The sequence below is a fragment of the Malaya genurostris genome, chromosome 1, assembly GCF_030247185.1.
Source record: "Malaya genurostris strain Urasoe2022 chromosome 1, Malgen_1.1, whole genome shotgun sequence".
In the NCBI taxonomy this organism is placed as follows: domain Eukaryota; kingdom Metazoa; phylum Arthropoda; class Insecta; order Diptera; family Culicidae; genus Malaya; species Malaya genurostris.
In genome coordinates this window covers 157046877-157068323 of record NC_080570.1, presented here as the reverse complement: position 1 = coordinate 157068323, position 21447 = coordinate 157046877, and the positions used below count along the sequence as shown (strand labels likewise).

At 37.2% G+C, this 21447-nt stretch overlaps 2 protein-coding genes across 3 annotated transcripts; one reads left to right on the top strand and one right to left on the bottom strand.

Annotated features, from left to right (window-relative positions):
* Nucleotides 1-2522: 2522 nt before the first annotated feature.
* LOC131426393 (surfeit locus protein 4 homolog) lies at nt 2523-5355 on the bottom strand. 2 transcript variants are annotated; one of them, XM_058589093.1, is made up of 4 exons: nt 5134-5355; nt 4884-5007; nt 3958-4221; nt 2523-3881 (listed from the first exon to the last, which is right to left on the bottom strand). In XM_058589093.1, the coding sequence occupies exons 2-4, from the start codon at nt 4932-4934 to the stop codon at nt 3384-3386; spliced, it is 813 nt and encodes a 270-aa protein (XP_058445076.1). In that variant the 5' UTR covers nt 4935-5007; nt 5134-5355; the 3' UTR covers nt 2523-3383. The 2 variants fall into 2 exon arrangements, with proteins under 2 accessions (XP_058445076.1, XP_058445075.1); XM_058589092.1 differs by having other exon boundaries at nt 4884-5003.
* Nucleotides 5356-9346: 3991 nt separating this feature from the next.
* LOC131425536 (ubiquitin-like protein 5) lies at nt 9347-9951 on the top strand. Its single transcript, XM_058587494.1, has 3 exons — nt 9347-9517; nt 9573-9711; nt 9794-9951. The coding sequence occupies exons 1-3, from the start codon at nt 9479-9481 to the stop codon at nt 9835-9837; spliced, it is 222 nt and encodes a 73-aa protein (XP_058443477.1). The 5' UTR covers nt 9347-9478; the 3' UTR covers nt 9838-9951.
* The last annotated feature ends 11496 nt before the right edge of the window (nt 9952-21447 follow it).

Here is a 21447-nt window from a genome sequence, read left to right as displayed (position 1 = left end):
GTTGTACAGATATTTAGTTATTATTTGTTGGTCATATTTCAGACTCTATTTTAAAGCAAGATAAATTATAAAATATCACCCAGCTAACTACCATAAAAGAGTAAAACTAGATATAAATATATTCAATAATAACAGTATTCATGTAAACTATTCAAAAAACACATCTGTGGATTTGAAATTCTCCGAAATCTCCGGTTTTGGATATTATTGGAACCCACAGACCGAAACAAATTCAACTATCATAAAAAATATACCAACGGAAATCGAACTAGAACATCGAAATTGTAGAACCTGAATCAAAAATCGGATCAATTCAACTCAGGGAGACACTGCAGCAGTTTAGGCATTTCAAAACTGTCACTTTTTCCAAATTCTAATAACGAGTTCCAGGAAAAGCTAAAGATTAAATGGGAAGAAAACAGATCCCCAAAAACTAAATTTCGATCATCTCAACGGTATCTTCCAAGTGAAAATGTTTAGTTTAAATATTACGCTCTGATTTATCTACCTACACTTCAAAAAAGACCAAAATTTTTCCGATGTTTTACTTTCGATTTACCTTCAAATGACATCGATTGCCCCATGCTTTTGGAAAGGTACCATTTCACTAATTCTGGAAAATCCTTGCATAGAATTGCGGATTTTCGTCGACGATCCGCCCACAATCCAATTAGGTTTCACCCGAACACAGGCGCGGCAACTATGGTATGAATTGTATATAATATACTAGTATTATTCATTGTTGAGCAGAAAGTAAGTAATCATAAATAAATGAACTTGTTAGAGGTAGATATTTTAGCCCCCTAATTTAACGTGCCACTTGTGCCAATCACTTCTGATTTACAGTTCACGACGTTCATATATTTATGGATTATTAGTAAATTTTACCGAACGTCGGTAATGGGTTATTAGTCAGTTTAATGGATTGAGGTACCGGTGCACAAGTTTTTAAAACAGAACGCTATTTTTTTTACTTATAGGCAGAAAGTAACTTTATATAACAATATCCACTTACTGAAAACACATATCGTTCGAGGATAACTTCTGGTGAACTCGATGGGTTGTGTGGTATTCTGAAAGGCGCTCATAATTCCGGTCAACCGAGACATTAAATCGCAATTTTTTCTCAATTTTCACCGGCTGTTACTGATTAACCTTTTTTCACGTGGATATGTATGGCAATAAACCTTTTTTCACGTGGATATGTATGGCACTCGTAAGTTGGAAATTTGTGTTGTTTTTTTTTTCAAGTCCGAAAATCTATTTTAATTCAGAATTTTGTCAAAAAATAGAAACAAAAACGAAATAATTATCGAACAATTCGTTAGATGATTCCATTTGGTTTACGGAACGGTTCGGTAGTTGTTTGACAGTTCAACGATATTTTTATTACCGAACGGTCAGTAATTAATTGAATTACCGAGCGAACAGCTGTTGAAAATTCGGTAAAAAATTTACCGAATTCTGCGAAATTTTCAAAGTGTGTACTTCCTGTTTACATTTATATGATTATTTTCTCTATGTCAATTCGTTGATGTTTTATGGCAAGTTCCAATTATGTGTTGTTACGTCGGATTTCTTTCTAACTGTTATAATTCGGTGATAAATTATGTCGAGGATCTTATTGAACATTTTTTTCCTTGGCTATCGAGTTGCATAAAGACAACTCCATTATTATTACTGTTGTAGTGAAGTCTTAAGAAGTTTGGAAACATGTCAATCACAGCGGGAACAGACAATACAATTTTATCAGGCTAAAAAAGCGATAAAATGGCGAATACAGTTTGAGAGTTGCAGAATCAAAAATAAAATTTTTTTTTTATTACTTCTCTTTAAGAAGAAGCCTATGATTTGCTGAGATTTTGAAAGATTTTTTTTAACATTCAGTAACAATTTTTATGGTATTTCATGCTGAAAGACTTGAAAACGAGAATTATTCTGAATATTGCATGGCTTAAACCATTCCCCTAGTCACATATGGATTGAAGTATACTGTCAATGTTTGAAAAGGATAACACACATAGTAAATTATACAAAACTTTCGTTCCAATATGGTATCAGATCCGCAATTCATATCTTTTTGAAAACAACCAGATTAATCATCGTCTGAAACATAGCTGGTAACCAAAGTATCAGCTCGCTTAGTTAAAACAATGCGCATCTCTCACGCATCGTTGAGGTTCTAGTAATTAGATACTTTGTTGGTTGCATACACTTCAAACAAAAGCGGTGTAATATCGTAGATTTGGCGCTACTTTTATAAACCGTAAATTCAAATGAATAATTCCCTTCAAATTCACTTTCCTCAAATAAAATTGCTGCCAGACGAGAGATGCATCTGATGTGGTAACCAGAGTAATTCTGAATAAATATTTTCTTTGTTTGACCAACTTCCTGAGTTACTTGAAAACATGTTTGTAGTTCGTATTCTTCAGCATGTAGGAAACCCCTCCCACTGAATATAAAATAGAAAACAGAGGAAAATGTTCGGAAGAAATAAGATCACGCGAGACCTGCATAAATTCTACGTAGACAGTCATTTCGTTTATTGATCATTCCAAGCTGTGAGCGCACATTACGTTTACATTTACGATCGGACGGGATAAGTGAAGACCCGTTCCAAGTGTACAGTTTCATCGATGTTATATTTTAGACCGTTGGCACAATTCTTTTTCTGTTTCGAGATTTGTTAAACGCAATACTTAAAATAATAGGGACGAAATGGGTTCTTAGTACGGTCGATCGGCCAAAGATGGAGTGGAAAAAACAGACAAAACAAAACAAAACAATAGAACACGGGTTCGGCTTAGTTTAGCTAAAAATCTAATCAGTTTCCGGTTTTATTCAGTTAATGTGTATACTTTTTACCCCCTTATTAGCTTAAGTGTTAGGTGCTGCGTGGATGTGTTTGTTCAGCTATAGTCGGCCGTTTCTTCTGTTTGTCGCTATCCGGACAATTACAGACAATTACAACAACACGAACATTAAACAAAATGCACATAAAGGCTAGTCGGAATATGGGTCAACAGTCACACCCCCTGTTTCGTTCTGACTGACGACGCCTTGTGGAGAAAGTGTTTCACTTTGATCTGTTGTCCCTTGATGATCGTATCACATGTCGATGGATGTTTATTCCCCCTCTGATTCGGTGTGTCTTTCAAAAGTTGTAGTACCTGAAGGAATAGTGAGTTCTTTAAAGGCTCCTCCGCCGCGCTGCTACACCGCCATCATGTGACGAGTTGAACAATTCTTTTAAAAATATTTTATATTAAAAAAATCCTATCATATCATAGTGTGTGTGTATTCCCGTTTACATCTCTTCTCTTTCGCTCTGTCTCTCTCTCTCGTGCGCGCCCTGTTACGACAAAACAATATCAACGATTTTACCACTTCTTTTTGTGCTCATCCATGGAGACTCCGCCCGGTCCCAGCGAAACAATCATCAGCAGTCCACCGATGACCGAGAGCGTTTGGAAGAAGTCATACTTCAGAAAGTCCCGCAGTGGCTTGTAGGCCGGAATGGTCCACCAGGCATTATGGTACAGGTTCAGCACCGTCAGCAGTGCCACCAGAATCATCGCGGACAGTTTCGTCTTGTAGCCAATCGTCACCAGAACCATCAGGATCGAACCGAGTATGTCCTGCAGGATCTGCAGGAAGCTAAGCTCGAAGCGGATCAACGTCACGAACATGAATGCCAACAGAATTCGACCGGCCAGTTGCATGAAGTTTTTCGGTTTATTCTCACCCAATGACGGTACGCCGGCAAACAGGCTGCGAGCTTCGCCGCGAGATTCCGCCAACACCAGCAGCAGTGCACCGATCAGGGCCAGATTGCGCAGCAGAAATTGAATGTCCCAGAGAATGGAGTAGGCAATGGTCTGTGCAAAAAAAAAGAGGGAACGAATTAATTTGGTTAGTATCAATTACAGTCGGTTTTTTTTTTGAGCAACCAACCTGTAGTACGACGATGAAGAACAGAATCCCGCATGCGATGGTGACCTTCAGTCGTCCCAAAACCATAACACAGCCACCAATTTGACCGATCAGATTGATTAACACAAAGGTGGTAGCCAGAAATTTACCGCAACCCCAGCTCATATCCATGTATTCGCGCTGTTCGTTCCACTGGACCCACATTCGGATGCCGTCCTCGAGGAAGGTCGCTATCAGACAAAGCCGGGCGACGTGTGGCAGGACGTGTTTACCTTTGCGGATAACCTGTTTCCCGAGACAATGACAGTAAAAGAAAATAAATATAGCTTCATTTGATCAGATCAAGACAGAAAGAAAGTGATCGAAGAAACCGAAAACTCGTTAGGTGAACTAATAATCTCTTACGCCACCGCCACCAGTTGGACAGTTTTTTATCGGGGTGGGGACTCGAGTGAGCAAGGTCGTCTTATTGGAATGGCTCAGTGCTGCCAAAATCAGTAACCTGTTGTGTTCTTCAATGACTATATAGTAGTAAACCATGTCAATGACTTGACAAATTTGATTAGCACTGATTGGAATGAAACGCAATAAAAACCGTGGTTTGACGTAAATTCGGCTATGAGGAAGTTAATTAGTTCAATCCGTTCTTAGACCTCCGTCACACAAAAAAAAACCGAACAAATATCATAACAGTTAAACACAGAATTTAACGATACGAGTGCGTGACTTTTGGAGTAACACCAGATTATCGACCGTAATTTTAATTACAAGAAAAACACGTCCGTTTCATGTAAACAAACATTTCATATCAATCCGGACAACCTGGCATCACTGTCCCACTCATGTTTTGCTGGTCGGCGCTGGACAAATTTTGTCGGATCGGAAGTTTTGGTTATCCGTCCTATTCAGATCCTACTAACAGAAATGAAGAAAAAAAAAACACCTACCTGATCCGCGACATCCTCCGTCTTTTCCAGGTATTGATTCGGTATGGCCATGATTTGCGTTTGCAGTGAGCACCCTTCTCTTCCCGTTGCCCGTTGGATGGATCAGGTTTGTTTCACAATCTTTCTTTTTCGTGGTTTTGTGTCGTGTCCAAATAGCATAGCAGCAGCAGCCGAAAAAGAGAGGAGATGAAAGAAGAGTAGCTCAAATTACCATCAAAGTACGACGTACGACGGTTCCATTCGTACTCACCACCGATGGCAGCCGTCCGAGGCTACCGGATTCCAGTCGGAAATTCCCTTAATCCCACCGGAAAATACGGGACAATATCTGTCTTAGGACTGGAACAACTTTCACCTTCCAGACTACTGCTCCTTCTGCCTGCTAATGTATGTAGATGCAGCTGTGCGTGGAAGCAAACGAAACGAACCAAAGAGCGACACGGTCGTTCGCTAGCTGTTGATGTGTAATTATTGCAGTTTTCCTGCAGTCCAGCTGTCAAAGATCAGTGACGTACTTTCGGTGCGCTAGAGTGACAGCTATCCAAAACGTACGGTGGTGCAACCCAGCGGTGTTGTCACTACTAGGGAAGAGAATTGTGGAAGCTTTTGGGTACGATCTGTAGAATATTTTGTAAAATACAACTTTTTCTTGTTCACGTTTACATGATTTATGAACTTATAATTTATTTAAATTTAGCGAAACTGTATTTTACTTACGAACAATTTACTATTTTCACGGATTTATTATTTTATTTTTTCGTCTTCGACTAATCAATGCACTGTCAGTTTATACTGAAATGCTAAGGGTACTCCGCAAGTCAATGATAACCGCTAGATAGACTCTTCATAAAACCTTGTCCGACGAACGACCTTAACTAGGTTTCAGCAGACCCTGACAGCTTGGAGCGAAATCAATCTTCAGTTCAACAACGCCATCGCACGGCATCACATTCAACATATCATGTCAATTGTATGGGTGCGCAGGGTGCTATTTTGGCGCGCATGAATTTGACATTTCTCTCCCCTGCTTCTATGTACGAGATTCGATGCGGACTCGCCTGAGGGCACCATGTGCGCAAAAAAGGATGTTGCAAATGATTTGTTCGGGAAATGTGAGAGCTGGATATCTTGTTAATATGATGTCTTTGGTTTCAGCGATTTAGTTTAAATATGCGAAGGAAAAGCAAATTGTTTGTGATTCTCTAATTTGGGACTGAATTTCACATTAACAATCGTTCATACCCAGAGATGCCAGATTTTTTCATAGAAAATCTGTATTACTCTGTATAAAAAATCTGTATTATCTGTATTCTGTAATAAAATTAAATATCAACAATAAAATGATATTCAAAGATGTTAGTCCAACACATTATGGCTGTAGATTGTAGATTCAATGAGCAATAATTCCTTCCATCTGTCTGTTGGAACAGAAAGGTCAAATTCCACAAAAGGAATGTTATTCTTGTCACTGCATTCAAATACTAATAGTTTGCTCATACGAAAAAGTTTTTTTTGCGTCTTATGAAATCCGTACTAAATTTAGATAATCTGTACCACATCTGTATTCTGTATGCGTATGTAAAAATCTGTATAATACAGATAAATCTGTATAAATGACATCTCTGCTGCGCTGCTCGAGTGGCGAGCTTTGGACTAAGTAATGGTGATAATTTTTAGATTTTGTTTGAAGGTTCGCCAACGAGCAGCATTTAATTGTGAATATCTCTTGTTGTATTTAACACAGTAACTCATTTTTTTCTCCATAAAATCGGCAATATATTCAGTAATTCATGATAAATATTTCAGTAGTATGCGATTACTACAAATAATTCATATTTAAAGTTTGCTGAAATGATTGGTATGAACAGAGATGCCATTTATACAGATTTATCTGTATTATACAGATTTTTACATCCTCATACAGATCTAATACAGAATACAGATTATATACAGATTCCCTAAATTTAATACAGATTTGTACAGATTTCGTAAGAAGTAATGAAGAAAAAATAATCTGTTTTCGTCTGAGCTATCTTTTAGTATTTGATTGCAGTGACGAGATGAAAGTTTATTAAACAACGGACAAATCACAAATTAAAGTAAAAATTTGTGTTCATATGTTTGATGATCAACATAAAAAAACATTTAGATTACAATTTGAAGCTTTATTGTTAGGCTAAGGCCGTAGAGCATGAGAAAGCGGAGCCAAACTTGGTACTGACCAAAGCGAGTAATGTACTTACAGTAAATTGAAAGGACCTTGTCAGAGGGAAAGCTGAGTAAATTTATCGCTTGCACTCTAACAGTGCCCCTTTGGCTTGCTGAAAGAAAGCTTCCCTCTTTTGGTCTGCTAATGCCATCCACCAGCTCGGTTCAGCTTCTCGTGTTTATTCTGTCTGCGGCCTGAGAATTGTATGACCTGACTGTCATATTAAATCAACTTTTTAAATCTAGAAAAGTATATGGAATTGAAATTTAATTGTTTTTGTGAACTACGAAAATAAAAAAATAATACTCATAGAAACTCTCAATTCTATAACCATAATCTGTTGAAATAGCGTTCAACATCATTTTATTCTAGAAATTTCATTTTATTTGTGAATACAGATAAATACAGATTTTTTATACAGGGTAATACAGATTTTCTCTGAAAATATCTGGCATCTCTGCTTCGGAACCAGATGTGACAGCTATTTTCAAACCTCAATAATGACCCAATAGTAGCTTTCAAACGAGCCTAAGTTTGTTGAAATCAGTTCAATCACTGAGGTTCCGTTTGAAAGTCGGTTTTTTCCAGCAACCTTTCTATAGAGGAAGGTTAAAAGACTTCTAATTACTTGATATTTGACAGACTTTCGCAATTTCAAATGGACTATAAAATAGAAACCACTTCGCCCTCTCTCATTCTTCAGGTTTTCACTCAGTTGACGCAATTTTATTAGTCAAATATCATCATAGACATACGAGGTGATTTTTGTGAGTAGAGATGGTCGGGTATGTGTTTTTTTAAACTCAAACCCGGTACGATCCCGAGCAAAGTTTTTTTTCCTGGACCGAGTCTGTCGGGTATGTTTCCGCATATCAGGCTCGGATACCCGAAACTTTACTAAATTTAGAGTCCCGAACTCGACCCGAAAAATACAGTTTCATTTAGCGCTGAAAAATTTGTATCGTTTTCGATATCATTTATTTTAGTTGATTGTTTCTGATTTAAAATTTCACAGTGAATAGATCCAACACCAAAACATTCACATAAAAATATAGAACAAATTTTAAATCTTCGCGTTAGGATCATCCAGCTCGAGTTTTATTTTTGTTAGTTTTAAATTATACGACAGCCTGTCATTTTAGAACAGAATCACAGCGTTGCGAATAGACTTATAATTCGTAGCACCAATATCTCGTGAAAGTAACACATGTAATGCCTATAATTATTATCAAAGAAACTGTTAAGCTTCCTTATATGTGATTCTAAAAATTCAACGCTTGTAACGATTCGTAACGCCTATATCTAACAAAAGTAACAACAATTATAAATACCTCAAAGGTAACACCGCTCATCATAAATGTAAAACAGTTAACGATCGCAACACATTGATCTTACGAAAAATAACATGTGTAACGCTTCAGAATGCCTATAACTTCCTATAACTTAAGGAAAAATAACGCCCGCATCGTTTTATGTTATCACAACTCATTAAAAAATGGATTCATCGTAAACACAACAAAAAATCATAAAACAAAGTTCAATGCCAAATGACGTTTGACGTAATTTTAAACTTTGTCGAAAACAATATATTGTATGGTTGAACATGAAAAGTTTATCCAAATTTAATGAAACTATATATGATTGTGAACCAATTGTTTCTATTGTAAAATTAATAATTTTTTCAAAGTAACTTATCGGTAGAATCTTTTTGAGAGATCTTTGCTGAGATATTCATTATGTTGACAAAACTGACGATAAGCTGAAAGCGAAACGTAAAAAATGAAAATAGTTATGTGTACTTAACACAAATCCGGTACCCACGTGGTACCAAACCCCTAAATAACTACTATCCTGTTGACGGCCAGAACGTCGTCACATAGTTTCTTTACTTTCGGCAAGTCAGTAAAGACATAGCACTTCGGTGTGATAAGTGTATATGTAAATAGCATTAACTTTACGTCTGCCTAGCGGCTTATGTTGAACCGTTAGGTGGCGTTAGTAGTTTAACAAAAATGCACTGATGAGCTGAAAGCGAAACGTAAAAAATGAACACATTTTAGTTGTATTCTAACTTACGTATGAGTTTCACGTAGTTATTAGAAAATGAATTAACATTCATACAATTTCTCAGTGTTTAACCAGTGACTTTGACCGGGCTGAACGTCAGCACCAGGGCAGATAAACTGCAATAATCTAATCGACCGCCGTAAAGTTCGACTCTGTTGCACGCAGTGAGACAGCGAACAAAACGTCAAAATTCAACTTCTGTCTAATCAAAACAAACGACGCGACCGAAACGTTTTTTTGTGTGTTCTGAATCCTGATTCCCGAAAACATCTTTTTATACATTCAACTCGTTGTTTCTGACTACTATTACGATAAAAATATGCTGGAAATCACTTGCAACGATCGGTTGGGCAAAAAGGTAAATTTTACCGTGAATATAACTGAAAACAAGTAACATTTTCGCGTATTTGTAGGTTCGCGTGAAATGCAACCCGGACGATACGATCGGGGATCTGAAGAAACTGATTGCTGCCCAAACCGGAACCCGGTATGACAAAATCGTACTGAAAAAGTGGTACACCATCTTCAAGGACAACATCAAACTATCGGACTGTGAGTGGTCGTTCGACATTTCTTCCTTTTGCCAAATCAGTTTCTGCCGGATGATCGGTTTTCATTTTTTTGTTTTTTTCAGATGAGATCCACGACGGTATGAATCTGGAACTGTACTATCAGTAGTTTGAAGTTCGATTGTTCGAGAAACTTTGTGGCGAAAGGCTGATATATTCTTCACAATAAGGCTTCTTTTATTCTAAGGTGTAATAATTTAACAATACAAGCGTGTAAATAAGATTTGAAAGTCATCGTTATTTGATTTGATTTAACATATTTTTTGGAGGAAGTTTACATTGTTACTTTGTTTCGATTCCTGTATTTCGATCAAACCGATAGAAGGCACCGGGCAATTTATTTTATACTGTTAAACACAGCTCATTGATCTCTCGTTGGAGTAAAATGGTAAAAACTGTTCTACTCCCTGTGGCTGAAGTTACGACGAGGGGTATGTTCATCAAGTGAATTTCACTCATCTGGGGCATAATAGAATATTAAAAGAACGGTTATAATTTGTTATTTTATGAAGGTTTAGTTTCAAGATTTTCAATTGTTGAGTTATACACTGAGATCCGCATATAAAAATATGCGTAAAAAGGCCTCAGTGCTTATCATAGATTGAGTGTCATAAAAATCGATAAAGACAAAGGTCAAAGTGATAAGCTTTGAAAAATCGAGAATTTATGAACGCTTATTCAGATTCGGTCGAATTTAGAAGATTGTCATTAAATGATTGAACGAAAGCTGCAGGTATTATTCAATGCATTAATTTGAAAGCTACCCATAAAGAGTTAAGACGTGGAATTGAAAAAAGTCGACGGGTAGAAGTTGTTTATTGAAGAGATAAGGACATTTTTGATTCGGGGTTTCTCAATTTAATTTTGGAGTGCCTTAAAAGTAGCTAGCTTTAGCGAAATCTTGTTAGAAGGTCATCTGATCAGAATTTTTTGTTTTGTTTAATTCAGTTTTATGAGGTCTAGAATTAAGTTTCCGGTGTTATCAGATGACTCTACCAACGGATGTCGAGATGATATGTTCAAATTTATGGATAATTTTGAAAGACTATCAACACTATGTTCTTGTTTTTGTGCATTTCGATTGAAGTTGCATTTTTTACCGTGGATGTTGGATGATGCGCCTTAAGACGCATACCCTGGTCGATGGAAAAGAGAGTCAATTTACACTTCGTTAAGTTGAACCAAGTGAGATCGATTGTTTTTTATTATTTATGGTTTCTGATTGAACTTCGACTAGAAGGCAGTAACCGACCAGAAATCTACTCCATTTCGGTCAGAAATTGAGATGTATTCCGAATCGATGGCGAGTTGGATTTGATTGGAGGCGCCTGAAATGGACGATTTGTCGTTAGGTTAGTCTCAAGCTAGCCGTCTTATGTCTGAAATAATTCACCAATTCAAAGTGATTTTATATACTGTTGGGATAAATCTCAAACTAACACATTCTTCACAAATTGAAGTGGATCTCTTCGAAGAATTACAGATCGGTGAATTACGTGATCTAAAAACCGCACACCTAGTACTTTGTATGCATGATAAATGTGTCTTTTTCTTGGATTGCGCCCTTTTCTTTTTCAGACATTCGAGGGGCGTTCTTTTTCAGACATTCGAGGGGCGCTGGCCTTACAAACCAACTGTCGTATGTTTGAGCCCCGACCTGTAAATATATTGTTGAAGTCAGTAGAATCGTAGCACCAACCATACAATGGTTCTGTACGCTATTCGAGTCGGCTGCAAAGTCTGTCGAAACAGAAGATCGAATTATACAAAACAAATGTTATTCCAAGACTTCCCTCGCTTCGGTAACATGCTGGAGGAAATCCATCATTTTGCTGATGGCCTGCACTTTGCATCAGCGTTACTAGTGTTCATTTGAGTGACGTAGTCTAGTTCGTCTGATATGGAATGTGTGTAACCTCAAATCATCCACCTCAAATCAAATCCACGCAAAGAAAAAATAATTCTACCGGAGTCACGTATTTTTTTTCGAGAGCAATTATATCATATTATGAGCCAAACGAGAGTAGTTTGTCGTATAGACGCAAAAGGTTGAAAATTGGGCACCAAACGAGTTGAAGTGGTGGATTTATTATGCTAATGATTGCAATCATAGTAAAAAACTCAATTGCTGAGGACTGCAGGGTTAAGAGTACTTTTTGCTTGTTTCAATTTTTTTTCGGAAGTAGTAACGAATACCTTGAAAAATTCACCAGAAAGTGTCTGAATTAGTGAAAATTAGTTAAAATTATTCAGTGAAATTTTTAAAGAGCATTATTGATTTTATCGCTTCATTGTTTTCATAGAAAATATCGACTTCAAATGGTATCATCATAAATCTATCGTTACAAGTTTTGTTTGAATCGTCCAGGTAATTGTGTTTGGATGTGATTTGCAACAAAAATTCGCTATAAAAACATTCCAACTTTCAGGGAATCAAATCTAAGATATTATTTTTCATTTGCAGTACTCATAGAATCTTGTACAACGTGTTAGTCAACATATTTGCGTGGGAATTCATTTTCTCTTCCTATCTGCCTCCGATTTTACTGCCTTAGTATGTTTGATTCCGAACCGTCTGTTTCATGATTAGCACTTTATCTTCATTGTCTTCGATTAGAGGAAACCTATGGCACAGACTATTACTATATAACGAAACGATTATAACAAACATTCATTTGACTGTTCGGCCTGTACTGTGTGCGAATCACGAACAACATGAAAAGAAGTGACCAGAGATGGCTTCCTTGCGGTACACTCGAGGTATCAGAAATAATTGTCTCAAGTAGCAGGTTCCTCTAGTTATTTGGAGATTTGTACCTATTTGTGAACAGGAACTATCCTTCCACTTTGCTAAAAAATAGTGCTCAACAAGAGAACGATTGAAAAGCAGATATGCAGAAGAGCATTCCTTTACGAAAGAAGGAGGTAACTCGTCAGATCCTAGCCCTTTCGATTCGCCAGATCGACTTGTCGTAGATTGTTGTTGCAGGTAAATTCAAAGAATGTATCGGTAGATTACTCAGGTACGATTTTGACAAAGGAGATGGACACTTTTGCAGAATGATAAGAGCAAATTCAGCAGCTAGAAGATCTATATGGAAGATCTATAATAGAGCAGAAACTGGAACAAACGTATCCCCAGCAAGCCGTTCTAGTTCTATTTATTCAACCAGTTCTTCTGTCAAATTTAAAACTGGTCTACGATGCCGTTCTATTTTTTGTATATTTGAAACACGAGTAAATCACTGCTGGGGCTGCCAGTTTTTCTTGTTATAAAATTCAGATTTAAATTCTGTAACTGGCATAAATTTTGCATCTAGAACTAGAACACTACTGAATATGCCCTAAGAATAGATTAGATAACGATGGCCCAATATTTTTCAACTTGATGTGTTCGAAGGGTTGCAATGTTTCGACACGAAGTTGCGCTCATTGGCGCTGTACCACTCCAAAACATCTTTCGAGCAATGGCACAATGCTAAATCCGACCAGAAAAGCGTCGGATTATTGTGTGATCTTAGAAATGAAAGTAGACACTTTTGGAGGCATTACTTCATGTATACCCTGTGCCTATTGATTGTACCGGTTGTCACAAATGGAATGCTTCACTTTCAACATGAACAAATTGATTGCCAAATCATGTTTTTTGTGACATTTGATATCTTTTGCTCTCTAACGTCTTCTGGGACATCAAACTTATGATGGGTAGTGAAAAGCAGATGTCTAAGAAGCTGCCAGAAGTTTGCTTTCACGAACGTCTTTTCGTCATTCACAATGATACAATGCAGTTTTGTCATCACCTACACGCAGAGAAAAAAATGTAAAAATAACCACGTTTGGGTTTCATTTAAACGATTTTTTTTATTGATATAGTGACAAAAGAAAATCTGGTTTGGTTTAGCAAATATTGCAAGTTGAAACTACAAAACAAGTGAATTATTTTGCTTAGTGGATTAGTTTGTTTCAATCAATATTTTAATAAAAATAACTAATATTTTACTTGTGCGTTCCTGTCAATTTCTTTATAAACAATTCCGAAGTTAATACAATTGGAAAAATTAGTTTTAAATGAACGAGCTCTAGTTTAAGTTAATATTTTTTAGTGCTTTAAACTTACAAAATGAACCTAAATTTAATTATTTCAACTAACACTTTTGTTTGCTATAATCACATTGGTATTTTTGATTGTTTTTAGGAATGAAATGATTTCTTTTGAATTAATTTGCAAGGTAATTTTTGATACTCCTTTTATGAGGATTTATGCTCGTTTTCACATTCTTAAAAATTAAATTATTCACATCCCTTAATCAAGCCCTGGTACTTTAATTAGTACCCAACGATTCGGTGCTTCATCAGTCCGGTCAAGATCTCGGCATCAAATATTTTTGTAAAGAAAATGAACTGTTTAAGTTTATGAAATTTTTGAAAATTCTATTAATAATCAACGCCGTTATTGTTTTGTTATTTTAAACATGCCCAATTTCTCTGCGTGTAGGAGTAGAGCTTCTGCCCACTTGTACGCTGCGGGCAGATTCCTCCAGACAGCTGACTATGTCTGTCAGCCATTTCAGCCGACATTCTGCCAGAATTCCGGCAAGAGTCTGGCAACAAAGCAACAACCGTTTCTGGCAGAGAATTTCGCCTAGCGGCTACTAACGGTTCTGTTTCTGCCGTATTCTTGCCATACAAGACTGGCAGAAACCGTTTTGAATTGGTTCTACATTTTTCGCTTATTGGTTTTAATTGTATAATAAAAAGTACATGTGATAGACAATAATTAATTACACTTCAGAGCAATTCCAGAAATGCTTAGCAGATCATCAAACTCGAACTTCCCCGATTTGGATGGAACTTTGCACATGGCTTCAGTATGGCAAACCATAAGTTTTTGAACCGATGGAGAGGTCAATCCGACTCACGACTGATTTTTGAAAAGGGCGTATGTATTTTTGCATATCACGAAAATTGCCTTTTTCAAATCGTTGTAACTCGGAAAACGGTAACTGTACAAAAATGGCGTTCAGGAAGAAGTTGTAGGGAATTGATTGGGCACTCTAAAAAAATATACACTTAAAAAATTTTTAATTTTTTTCTCAATAATTACAAAATAATTCGAAAAAGTTAAATAAAAAAATTAGCATGGTTTTAATTTTTTTTTTGATAATGTTTGTTTTAAAGCTGTTATTAAAACCTACAGATTGATGGCTATCCAATCCGTGCCTTTTGAAAAATGAAGAAGTTACAGCTAAAACAGTGTACGGGTCTCGTTGTAATTCGGAAACCGTTCATCGTACAAAAATGGCGTCCAGAAAGAAGTTGTAGGGAATCAGTAGGGCACTGTAAAAAAATATACACTGGAAAAAATTTTTGATTTTTTTTCTCAATAATTTCAAAATGAACCAAAAATTTAATTAAAAAAAAAATCAGAAAAATTAAGAATTATTCATGTACATGTAAGAATTGTAGATATAGCAAGCAAATAAACAATTCATGGAAATATAAAAAATGGTGTTATAATTAAATATCCAAGTATCTCAAGAACAGCTACTTTTATAAGAAAGGATATCATGAAAAAATTTATTGTCTTCAACCTGTAGAATAATATTCTACTGTTTAAATGATTATCTTTCAACGAGAACTTGAAATTTCGAATATATCTGTAACTTGTTTTAGCTGTAACTTCTTTATTTTTCTAAAGGCACGGATGGGATAGCCTTCAATCTGTAGGTTTTAATATGAGCTTTAAAATAAAAAAATATCGAATAAAAACGAAACCCTGATTTTTTTTTTATTTAATTTTTTTGGTTCATTTTGAAATCATTGAGAAAAAAATCAATTTTTTTTCAGTGTATATTGTTTTTAGAGTGCCCAATCGATTCCCTGCAACTTCTTCCGGAACGCCATTTTTGTACGATGAACGGTTTCCGAATTACAACGATTTGAAATAGGCAATTTTCGTGATAGGCAAAAATATATACGCCCTTTTTAAAAATCAGTCGTGAGTCATACTGAAGCCATGTGCAAAGTTTCATCCAAATCGGAGAAGGTCGATTCTGATTTTGTCACTTTTTCGTATACTCATTTCGGGAATTGCTCTTCATATATTATTACTATGAAAAATTTTATTGCTTCATTTACCTCGTCTCAAGTTTCGTGTTTTGTATGTACATGCGGGATTGACGAAAGTTTTACTGAAATACAGTTTTTTCGCCACATACAAATTCAAAAGCTAGTCGATTCTAAATCTATGCTCGACCGAGTTGAGGCCTGAAAGAAAAAATCACGGCCAAAATGTGATACCAGGCACTTGGCCACTAGTTTTCTCTATGACAACGCTCGACCACTCAACTGGTTACTTCGATTAAAAACTGTTTTGAACGTTGGATGAGAATTTATGCTTTATCCGCCAAATAGTTCAGACTTGGCACCATACCAGAACCATTTGTTGCAAAATGCTCTTACCGGAAACCGTTTGATTTTAGTTCATGAAGTCAAAAATTATATCTATTATTTCTTGAGTTAAAAAAAAAAACAACGTAATCCACCTCATTTTCAAAAGCGGTAGCTTTTGATAAAAATATGTAATCTATAGACCGGAAGTGTTCTACATACTGCCATTTCCTGACCTGTCGGAGAAGACAATTCAATTTACAACTGGAAAATTGCCGATTTTATTTAAAACCACATTTAGCCAGAATACTTTAATTCTCTAATTAGTCAAAAAGTTGGCTACATTTAGAAGCGTTATTCGGCGACTTCTGAAACACCGCACCGGATCTAGTCTGCCAACTGACGGCGGCACCTCTGGCACATTCAGGAACTCATTATATTTGAGAAAAAAAACATGATATTCCCGCCGCAGCAGACTGACACCCCTTCGTAGAAGGTGGCGCCTTGTGCAATGTGAAGGCGTGGTTTTTCCTGTACCCGCAAGTTTGCCAAAAAACCACAATAAAAGGATCATCAATGAATTGAGTATTTTTCCCTCTTCATTCCTCTAATGAAGTGCGGTTTCCATTCGGAAGAAACATTAGGAACAAAAAAAAGCTGGAAGTAGAGGAGCGAACGCCCTAACCAAAGTAGGCGCACCGAAGATGATGATGGTTAATCATGTTGAAGAGGGAAACGCGTAAATTATAGAAGATCGGCTCTCGGTTCCGAAAACGAAAGCCTGCTATTCCTTACCAGGATGCGTTTTTTTCCGCCTACCATTCTCACAACGTGATGTTAATGGGAATTACTGACTACCTAAGCCTTAACGATTAATGTTTTGTTGAGGTTCATTCATAGGCTTTTGCCAGCAACAACAACAAAAAGAAACGAAGAAACTGCACGCCGTCTCGAACCTTGTAATTAGGAAACTATTATAAACCAATAAATAAATGCATCTTTGTTCTACGGTGAAACTTGACGAACCAACCCTTAGGTTCTAGGTGAGGAAAAACTTTCATGGCTGACTGCGCGCGTACATGCGCTTACAATTTTTCGGCATTCGCCACCATCTTTGTTTCGGCAGGCCGTGACAGACACTCGGAAAACGTCAATTCCCTCGCCTAATCAGGTATTCATGAGCTGAGAATATATTTTCGATGTGACTGGTGCCGATGGAGCGCAGTCCCGGGATTCACACTTTCCGAATTACATGACGAGGAGGCTTCTCAGCTTTTCTGCTTTCCTCCTATCCAAGGACGACGGCGACGGAGGCAGGAAGCTGATGTTAGGATGTTAGAAGGAGGGGATGGCAATTTGCGTGCCAAATGGTTTGGTTGCTGTCGGAGGAAGGTGTGAATATTACTATATCACATTTTGTGCCATCTCTCCCTTTTAAAATAGTCAAAACGAAACGGGAAACAGGGGGAAGACACGTGACGTGATGTCCCAATCGCAATCTGAAATAGCATACGGGATGGGTCCCATGTCATGAATTTTCTGCGTGTGATTTGCCAGCTGAATGGTGTCAGCCACCGAGAAACGGGAAATTCGACTTATTTTGACAAGTGCGGTCCGTTTTGAATACCGTCGGTGTGTCGGAGGATGATTGTCCGGTTGGTTGAGGATTGATGTGGGACTCGACAGATCAATCGGGAAGCGCCGTGGAAGCGGGAATTCCGGCATACTACTGTGGCGCAATTTGAATATTTTGATTGGATTCGGTCGATGAAAACCGAATGCAAGTGTCGATTATTGAGAACGATTCGAATTTGAATGAACGTCACTTTGACATAAGTTCTTGTTTTTTTTCCCAATAAATGAATAATACTAAATAGGATCTCGTTTTGAGCATTATTCGGTTTTATCCATTCGGCATGCATATGAAGTAGGCGGCGAATGATTTTATTTTGTGCGTACATTTTGCGTGTATTTTGAGGACTTCTGTCACTGCTGTTAAATTTTTATTTGTTTTTCGTTCTCTGGATTCAGAATCAAAGCATTATATAAGTGTAAGGGCATATTCAGTAGTGTTCTACTTCTAGATGCAAAATTTAGGCCAGTTACAAAATTTAAATCTGAATTTTATAACAAGAAAAACTGGCAGTCCCAGCAGTGTTTTACTCGTGTTTCAAATATACAAAAAATAGAACGGCATCGTAGACCAGGTTTAAATTTGACAGGAAAACTGGTCGAATAAATAAAACTAGAACGGCTTGCTGGGCACACGTTTGTTGCAGTTTCTGTTCTGTTATAAATCTTCCATATAGAACTTTTAACTGCTGAATTTGCTCTAAGTAAGTGGATTCTCGTAAACTGAGTTAGTTGCGTTTTCATCCACCGACAAATACAACGGCGTTTTCCATTCGTACAGACATTCTAATACATGGTTTGAAGTAATATCACGTTTTTTCACGCTTCGTTGATTTGATGCAAATCAAAGAAAGAAAATTGTACGAGCAGTAAAATTGGTTTGATTGATTATTTTAGTGTCGATTCGACATTTTCTAATTGAGAAAAACATCGTCCTATGAAATCGATTTACCAGTTGAATAAATAAGCCTGAATAAAATGGTGACTCATTTGGTATTGGAAGTACAAATTAGTTCGGTCCGTTTTCAAAAGATGGCTCTGGCTATCGAGAATACTAAGCAGTAACAGCTGATGTCGATAGTTTCAAGAAGTTAGACATCTGTCATTAATATCCAGTTCATATTGCGTTGAGTTTGTTATTTAGAAAAACCTTGTTTTTCACTGTGTTAATTAACAGCCGTGTTGTGTTAACTAAACAGCATTTGCGGGAAGTTTTAGTTTTCAGTTTCAATTTAATTGGTGTGTAAGTGCAACTGAACCGCACCAAATGCTTGTGGATGTTGATGACGATAATGCTCCAACTGATGATTGTTTCATCCTGTATGTTATACTAGTTCATGCACAAGCAATCCCTTGGATTCTTTCAAAAATCGAAGAGAAAAATTTTGAATAGAATACCACAATATTATGCATGAGAAAGGCATCATTACACCACTAGGTGGATTGAAACAGGTTTTTTTTCTATTTGTTTTGAGCTGTATGATTCGCAGCGCAGGTTCAAACCATAGTTCGTTTTTATAGTTCCCTCTCCACCAGTGAAATGCTGAGGACTAAGGGCAAGAAAAAAACCTTCAAACAGTCGGGGAAGCGTGCTACATGAGCCATTTTATTGAAATTCCGAATTCCTGAAATGGTCGTGAGACATGGACTGATTTTTCAGTGCCGATTTGCTTATTATGGCATAATTAGTTATTTGGGATCGATTAACTGGCTCTTAACAGGACCAATTATAATTGAATTATGTAGATAAGGAGTATATCGATAAGTGGTTAGCAACATTCAAACAGTTATTACTCTGAAATGGCTTAATTTTTTGCAGCGTGTTTTGCGGTGACATGTTTGTTTACATGTCAATAACCGCTGCGCAATCGATTGGTTTCGGTACGGTTTATCGTTTCAATGATGAGTCGAATTGATCCGGAAACGCCAAAGGAAAATGCTGCACACTTGGTGCTCAGAAAGTGGTGTCACGTACAACGAAATTGCAAAACGGGTGAAAGTGCACCACACCAGTGTCAAAAATATTATCGAGAAGTTCGGTAAGACCCTTTCCATGAAGGATTTGCCCCGATCCGGTAGGAAAACGGGTCCCAGCCAGCCCGGTCGGGACTTAAAAGTGGTTGAGTACATCAGGAAAAACCCATCGGCGTCGACGCGGGATTTGGCCAAGCAGTTCAACACCAGCATCGGGATGATTCAACGGATCAAAGTTCGGAACTCCCTGAAAACGTACAAGAAACAGAAGGTGCCGAAAAAGTCCCTGGTACAGCAAGTTCAGGCCAAAACAAGTGCGCGAAAACTGTATAACCGGATTCTACAGAATAAAGACGGATGCATCCTGATCGACAACAAAACCTACACCAAAGAAGACTCTCGAGCGCTGCCCGGACCGCAATATTATACGAAATCGGTGTACCAGGACCTGGACGACGCTGACACCACGGTGGTGATGGAAAAGTTTGGGCAGAAGGTGTTGGTCTGGCAAGCAATTTGTACCTGTGGTTTACGGTCGTCGATTTTCTTCACGAAGGGCACAATTAACGCCAAGGTGTACAAGGAAGAATGTTTGAAGAAGACAAATGTGGCCACTGTTCAAAAAGCATACGGCTCCTCCTCCGTTCTACAGTGGTTGTCAAAAAATAATGTACAATTCGTTGAAAAGGACATCAACCCACCGAACTGCCCGGATCTTCGACCAATTGAAAGGTATTGGACAATTGTCAAGCGGCACTTTCGGAAGAAAGGTACAGTGTCCCAAAACAAGTAGGAATTAAAAAAACTGGACAGTTTCACATAAACTAGGATTTTTTTCAATATATTCAGTGAAATGCATAAAAATGTAATTTTTCTACAATATATAGAGAACAGATGTCAAAATTTGTTTTTTTTTTGCTTTTTTATTCAATAATCAATGTTGCTAACTAATTTTCGATACACTCCTTATCTAACATTTTTGATGGTATTTTACAATCAATCATATTTTATCTTGAATACACGTCTACGCCCCTCTTCATCTAAGCCGTTATTCTAGCTCGAGAAAAGCATCCTTTCAGTTTTCAGGTCTCTTCCGTGGCCGGGACTCACCCGCCGGAATGAGAAGGACCAAATTCTTTGACGATTGAAAGAAGGTGCTCGAATTCAAGAGGTTAAATTTTTTCCGTCTTAACTAGTACAAGTCAAATTTTTAATAGTTATTTTTTATCTGTGATAAATCTAGAGTTACTGTGATTCTGATTTTGTTCTCTCAACACTTTTTGATGCTTATTTGATCTACAAATTTTAGGAAACCTTATTTTCAAGATAATCCCATACCACTGAAAATTGTATCACAAATTGCTGAAGTGTCGAATCGCTTGGTATAACTGGAGATTTTCACGACCAAGGTAAAATTTATCATTCTCTTTAAGGCGCCCCATACTGGGTTTCGATTTGTTTCCAAGCTAATTTAGGACGAGTGCTTCGTTAACATAATATGAAATATATTTCTTACCGTTGACTTTTCGACACTTCACAATTCGCTGAGTAGAGGGGGACATGAAAAAAAACTACTTTACTAAAACACGTGAAATGCTTCAAACATGCATAATTGAAAACGGTGCTATCGATGTTTCTCTCTAAGCTCTCAACTCGGAATGTTTGTTCTGTTGCGGATGCATTAATCACCGATGACATGTGCAGGAAATAGGTCTATTGTTCG